At 34.8% G+C, this 7618-nt stretch overlaps 1 protein-coding gene across 5 annotated transcripts in view; it reads left to right on the top strand.

Annotated features, from left to right (window-relative positions):
• Positions 1–7618, top strand: part of LOC123547587 (mucin-2-like) — a 28024-nt gene continuing 20406 nt past the window's right edge. Inside the window, exons 1-7 of one of the 5 annotated variants that reach the window (XM_045334797.2) lie at positions 2–184; positions 1113–1223; positions 1681–1815; positions 2281–2331; positions 3796–3903; positions 4439–4567; positions 6713–6763. In XM_045334797.2, the coding sequence (XP_045190732.2) occupies positions 76–184; positions 1113–1223; positions 1681–1815; positions 2281–2331; positions 3796–3903; positions 4439–4567; positions 6713–6763 (694 nt within the window). In that variant the 5' untranslated portion in view covers positions 2–75. Of the gene's footprint in view, positions 185–1112; positions 1224–1680; positions 1816–2280; positions 2332–3795; positions 3904–4438; positions 4568–6712; positions 6764–7618 lie in introns of all 5 variants that reach the window. The other 4 variants (XM_045334801.2, XM_045334799.2, XM_045334798.2 and 1 more) reach the window with 4 other exon arrangements.

Below are 7618 nucleotides of genomic sequence, written 5' to 3'. Positions count from 1 at the left end.
TAGCTTATAAAGAAAATATAATCGCCGCTTAATGTTACTTTCGGTCATTATTTCACGGTGTTTTACACGATCAAAATGTTTGTTTTCCTACTGATACCCTTGTTAGCCGCCTCCGGGGTGTCGGCGCAGTTTGCCTTGTCATTCGGAACAACTGCTCCACCAGTACCAAAATCGTTTGATCCAAGTGAGTACTGCGCTTTTATAATTATTTACAGATTTTTACACGTCTTAGGTTGAAAAATATTCACCGAGTATGAATCAATATGTGTTTTTATATCTAATTGCTGATTAACAGTTTTTGATAACTGTCTGGTCAATGGCCAGAGAGCAAAAGCCAATGGTCCGATCGTTACCTTTTGGTTCAAAAAAGTTTCGTTTGGTTTATCAAATAGAGAAAAAATCTGATTTATTTTGTGTGTTACGTGATCAACTGCGTATCAAATAGCTTTCATCTCCAGTAGGAATTTTGATTTTTATCCAGAAAGCCATTCGGTAATCTACTCAATCAACCTGCACAGCATTTCTACTCTATATTACCAACATCAATGTTGTAATTTTAGTTCAAATAAACCTTTCGCTATTGATTATATTAACATATGTTAATTGCAGAGAAAAATGAAAGTCAATCTTCACGTACTTGAAAACTCAAGATGGGTTAGTTTTTATATCAAAGGGAATTAATTCATGAAAGAATTTTTTTAAATCTTTCTTTGCTTTTCAACATGATTTTAATACGAACAACAATACAGTACTTCCAAGGGATCTTCTTATACATTTATACTACATACTGGATAATGCCACAATACCTGCGTCATTTCTAATGACGTGAGTTTAAACATATATCAGTTCAAATATTTTAGTAAAATGTTGAGAAAGTTTCAGCCATTGATCTAAGGTTAATTTTCAGAATGTAGTCAGAACAATTGATCCTGAAAAGGTTTGTTTAGTATTTACGTAATTACTTGAGGAGCCTACAGAAAATAATTAAATTATATTGAATTAATTTTCGAAATATGGTTGCCCTTATCGTTATGTGTCTATAACATACCATATATGGCATCAATGTGGTCTACAATGTATCGTTATCAATTTTCGCCAATACTATTTTCCAGATTGTAAAGACAAAATGGACACCTGTTGGAAAATGCCGGAGTCAAATTGTAGGGCACCTTATGAGGATTGGGCCAAGGAATATTGTGCCAACAGATGTGGATACTGCATCGGTTCGATTTTTAACTTCTGATCCATCTAAAGCTACGACACGAAATCTCTGGCTAATGTTGCCAAACTCTGTCTTTTTTGGCGTAGTTGATATTAGCATAAAGAAGACGTTTTTGTTATAATCTTGATGGGCATAGAATACATGCATAATATATCAGATACATTTCTTATTTATACCGGTACGGTTTGGTTTTGCTTTACCATCTTTAATTTTATGCAGACCGTGCTTTTATACCTTTTGTAAAGATTCAATTACATTCATGGTTGCGTATCAGAAAGAATTTCCACATGGATTTATCTTTTACATTTTGTGGTTTCCCTTTCAATTTACCAGTTGTTTCCGCAGCTAGGCCATGTAAAATGGTTTTTTAAGAATGTGTCAGTTTAGTCTATTGGCCTTCATTACTGAAAGGGTTTAAATGTTTTCTGCGCATTCTAAACTACATAATTTCCTTCCAGGACCAACCACTCCAGCTCCTCCATGTGTGAATAAACTCCCGAACTGTGAGTCCTACGACAAGTCGGTGTGCACTAACCCCGACTACGCAACCTGGGCTGGAGACAATTGTAGATATTTCTGTAGAAAGTGTTCAAGTATGTCCACATTGACAACTTTCATTTTCATTGCGCATGTTTTTTTCTCCAACTTGAACTTTTATGGGTTTTTTTTTGTGAATATTGCCATACTTGCCTCGATATCGCGTATAATTGCTGCATTTAGACTTGTACTACGTTTGAATTATACATTTTTGTTGACAGTGCGCGGAATATCGGTCTCCGTGGTGATAAGGTAGTCTTAGTTTTATTCGTTTATTTAGGTCTCATCTACCGAAGTATAAGAATTAATTGAGCCGCTCTGGGTCATCTCTGTTGTCTCTATTCTAAACCAACTTGTAAAAAGACGCTTCGTTTTTTAAGTAATTTACGCTAACTTTTCTGACAGGTTGGTTAAAATACACAAGTGTGATCGGTTTCAAAAACTAAAACAAAATAGATCTAACTAACAGCAAATCTTGAAATTATTAAACTTATTTTATAGATAGTCTGTTTACATTTCAGACGCCGAATTAGCGAGATTGGACTCTATCACGACCACAATAAGTCCTCAAGGTAAAAACTCCTGACATTAAATGCCGATGTTATTTCGGTTATAGAACATTTTCATCCCAACACATTTGCCCAAAATGAAATGAATGCAGCTGGACATTTGTACCTACCCCCACCCCCTCTCAGCAGTAGAAATGAAAGGTAGGATAGAACAGTTGCCAGCAATCCACTTGTTCAATGGGGGCAAATATCCTGGGATGCAATTGTCCGATTCCCTGTTATTTCAGGCTGCGTTCTTTCTTAGACAGTTATTCTAATGTTGAAATATATGAGCCGTGCCATGAGAAAACCAACATAGTGGGTGTGCGACCAGCATGGATCCAGACCAGCCTGCGCATCCGCGCAGTCTGGTCAGGATCCATGCTGTTCGCTTTTAAAGCCTACTGCAATTAGAGAAACCATTAGCGAACAGCATGGATCCTGACCAGACTGCGCGGATGCGCAGGCTGGTCTGGATCCATGCTGGTCGCAAACACACTATGTTGATTTTCTCATGGCACGGCTCAATTATATTATGGATATACTTATCGGATATCTATTTGAGTATCAGGCCCCAATGTCACGAAAAAACTTAAGTAATTGCTTAGCTAAGTCTGTTATTTCAAATCATCGCTTGTTTTTGCTCTTTATCAGAACTGTATATGACTCTTTCATTGATCAAAACACAATTGTGAATTTTACAAAAACGAAGTAAAGAAATAAGAAATATACTTAAGCAAATACTTAAGTTTGTTATATATATTAACGAGAAATATCATATTTGTGTGACTGAAATAAGTACTGCAGACAAATACTACTAACCATAGTATAACCTATCTATAAATACATTATTATAGAAAAAAAATCAACATTAAATAATAATATAATAACATTGTAGGCGTCGGAGTGAGGGTAGTATTACATAGAATTTACAAAATTCAAGTATTCATCAAATTATAGATTCTAAATGTAGTATAGTATACATGCTGCAAAAGTAGCGTTGTAAGTATACAAATGCATTTATAAAACAGATTGCTCGGATAAAGTAGATCGAAGACAGAACGGCGTTATCAATAAAAGAGCCGTGCCATGAGAAAACCAACATAGTGGTTTTGCGACCAGCAACGATCCAGACCAGCCTGCGCATCCGCGCAGTCTGGTCAGGATCCATGCTGTTCGCTTTAAAAGCCGACTGCAATTAGAGAAACCGTTAGCGAACAGCATGGATCCTGACCAGACTGCGCGGATGCGCAGGCTGGTCTGGATCCATGCTGGTCGCAAAGCCACTATGTTGGTTTTCCCATGGCACGGCTCAAATATTTCACTAATATGAATGTGTTTTTTGTAATCGGATTGCTAGGATAAGGTAGATTGCAAACAGTATAGCGTGTCACTATATGTATGCTGATATAAATGTGATTGCAAGAAGAAGATACAGACAGAAGCGCGTATCTGTATATATTTTGTACTGTATCTTTTTGTAAACAGATTGCGTGGATAAGGTAGACTGCAGACAGTATGGTGCCAACGCTTGCTCCGACGGGTTCAAGGCCTGGTCGAAGGACAATTGTCCAAATCACTGCGGGTACTGTACAGGTATGGAAAATACGTTGTTTTTTTTTTCTTTTGTTTACTGCCTTCGCTACGCTTACCGCTTCTACTACGGGCAATTAATGTATCTAGGAGTCATAATGTTTATCATCATCATCCTCATCATCATCATCATTATTTTGTATCTTATAGACGATTTTTTTTTTCGTTTAAAGCAAAGGAAAGAAATGGTCTAAGATTTCTTCAAAAGGTTACTTATTTAACGTAGGTGGTCAACGAAAGTCCTCAAATGGTATGAATAGGACAACGTACTCCCAGTTAGTTCCACTGTAGGTGTTATATTTATCTCCCAGTGCCCATTCTAGGTCAATACGGCTGGAAACAATACCGATTTAAGTCAAACACCTGTAACTGAACACTATTCCCGATATCAGCGGCGGCCAGGAATCGAACCCGGATAGCAAGCGTTGCAGTACAGCCTGCTACCCACTCGGCACTCGCGCATAATTTTGATATGACGTGGAATACTTGGACATACTTGTATAAATTAATTGAAATTTTGTTATTTCTTGTCGAGTAGGAATACCGACCCCACCCCCAGTTTGTGAAGACAAAATTCCAAACTGTAAAGCGTATAACCCAGACACGTGCACCGACCCTGATTACAAACTCTGGGTGCAGGACAACTGTAAAAAGTTTTGTGGACTATGTAAGTGCAAGTTCTAGTCTTTTGTTTTGTATTATGACATTTCATTTATTAATGAGCGCTTTACAATGCTCTTTGCACTGCATTAAATCTGTGCACGAAGTTTTAATATATTTGTTTGCATCATTTGTAAAGCTTAATTTGCGCTTCATGAAATTGATGATCCGCTTAAACTAGTACGGGGACTGTATGGTACTGTTTTTCAAGTTTGGCGGACATGTCCCTTGGCGCTTTTATAATTTTCAGTTTCAACCCTTGCATATAAGTTTTCTGTTCTGTTTTCTGGCATTTCTCTTTATCACGTGCTTATATTCACTTTAACTTAACACTGAATAAAGAGCTTATGCCAGCGCATGCATGCTTTATTGTACTAGAATCAATGATTTATCAACGTGTAAAAAGTTGCAAATGACTTTTTTGCCAGCAACAGCTAAGCTATACATGGCTAATATTGCGTTTGTATTTCAGGTTAGAAATAGTCCAAATTCGTCACGTGACTAGCAATTTCAGACTTGGAATGCATGTTACACGAACGGAATAAATGTGCATGATCATATTTATAACCTTATGTTTATCATCTGACAAACACGTGTCCTTTTATTTCTTGAAAATTACAGGTACTGTAAAACACTTTAACTTCGCGTGGACTTTATTTTGCGAATTTGTTCTTATTTGTCTTTTTTTTTTCGATGAATTTATAAATTTATGTGTTGAAACGGAAGCTGCAGTTCACAATAATGACATCTTTTTCATATGCCATGTTGTATGTTACATTGTTTGTAATGTTTATGTCAGATGCCCATAAGGGCCTTGACTTTTGAATAAACTTGAAACTTGAAAAAAAAAAGAAACTCGCAAATATCAATACAATAATAAAATGTTCGCGAATATTTTTATAAGTGTTTTACAGTATAATTAGCGGCTTTGGTAAAACCTGTCCTGTCAAGTATTTCACGCTATTTGCTTTTTAAGCTTTATAATTATTTGCAGAAGTTATCATAAATTTTCCGGAATCGTTACTTTTTCATCATGGCAGATATACGAGTAAGAAAAGCCATCGGTATTTTTATCTAAAAGGAAGAGGACATTGTATTCTTGTAAGTATTTGTTGTTGTTGTTTTTTTTTTTCAAAAAATATATTATTCTATTCTAACGGTTTTCATACCTTTAAAAATGTAATGTTGACGTTATAAGATTTAGATATATTAGACTAAAATTCTATATGAAAATTTAAACAATTACTTTACAGTTAATGTGTAAACACGAAAATGTTTAAACAGTACTGTGTGTTATGTTTAAAGACCCGCCACAGCTTAACTATTCTGTTGTGTGTTATTGGTGGTAGTTATACATGATTAGCATCAAAATATTGAGAAATAAAATCATCTACTCTGTTTTTACACTTGCAACTTTACGATGACATATAAATGGCCAAATCACTGGTTAATTCTATTGAATTAATGTAGCAGTGTACAAAGTACTTGAGTATTTTGAAAACACTTTGTTTCTACGATATAAGATATTTATTTAGCTGAATAGTTTTGAAACTTTGCAGTATACTAAAAAGACTATCAGGATAAAATAGCGGATACAAAAATAGTAATTACAATAACTCAGGAATGGCCTTAAATTGTCCATCTGTCAGTTTGCAAAATAGCTGTATTACACAAGTATTAACAGAAGGATTTTCATTCGATAGGGGAAGTGTGTAGGTTGTGGCGGGTCTTTACAGTAGTACACAACTAATACACGAATACCTAAGCATAGAATAAATATGTACTACCACCAACAAAGCTGGCAGTAATTTTTTAACAAATGACTATAAAAATGACATTTTATTGTGAATGTAATTCTATACACTCAAGCAGTTTTTATAATCAGTAAAATCAAATTCATTTGATAAGGATTTTCTAAATTTTAAATTATTATCTTAAATAAACTAATAGTGAAAGACGCACATTAGATATCTTTAAAATAAGTATGATTTCTTAATGCTTTGGTTGCGGAATTCCCTCAGTTACCTGTAACTTCCTGTACTATATGCATGGGAATTCCACCAAGTTCCTTAATATTAAAACCAGTTTCCCTATTCCTACAGTTTTTCTCCACAAAACTGCATCTTATACACTTCAATTTTAATTTCAATAGGTCCAGGATCCGGCCCACCAACAGCCGCACCACCTCTCCCAGCAAGTTTAGGTAAGGTTTTATTGATTTCCTAAAAAACTATCTCCCTTCTACAAATCAAGGTAATGGTGCATAATGTCTTCCGTTAAAATGCAATTTTGTGAGAAGGAGCATGCTGCACTTTAATAGTGCAGACAAGAAATTGAGAAGTTCTAACTCACACAAGATTCCAAGTATCGGTATTATGAATGACAAACAACTGTTCAATTAATCTTTTACGGAACACAATTTTTCTCTGATTTCTCTCTAAATGAAAAACAATATCATTGATGTACACCATTCTAAAGAACACTTTAAATTATCAAAATATCTTGATTTATTTTGAATATATCATAAAAAGCTTTATTTGTGAACTAACTATTACGAAACATTCAGAATATCTTAGTTAGCATAAAAGTAATATTACCACTCTGTAAAATGTTTAAAAGGCAACATTTTTTGAAATTGTGATTTTGTCTGATTTAATACATTCTGGCCGTAAAATTCACATTATTAAAGACGTTTTGAAAAATGAAAAAGCTCCTACAAACTAGCACCTTTGGGGACCTCTAGAATGAGATTTATTCGCAGAGAAGAGAGCTGCATTTCACGAAAAACTCCTTTACGGATTCGGTCGCTCAAACGACATACCTTGTAGATCTTGTGGCCCGTATTTATCAACGTTTAAATTCTCAAATTAAGACTTAATTTTCATAAAAAAAAAATTTAATAGCAAATTTATAATAACTAAATTTACAGAGTTTTTTTGTATATCCAGAATGCTCATTCTTGCCAATTTTCATTACAATCTGTGCTAATTCCACAATGACAGGACAAAATGAAAATTTTGCAAATTTCAGATTTTAAATTTTGATGAATATGGGCTTT

The sequence above is a fragment of the Mercenaria mercenaria genome, chromosome 9 (assembly GCF_021730395.1).
Source record: "Mercenaria mercenaria strain notata chromosome 9, MADL_Memer_1, whole genome shotgun sequence".
Classification (NCBI taxonomy): Eukaryota; Metazoa; Mollusca; class Bivalvia; order Venerida; family Veneridae; genus Mercenaria; species Mercenaria mercenaria.
The sequence above is the reverse complement of the archived record's forward strand: the minus strand, read 5'-3'. Positions and strand labels throughout refer to the sequence as shown.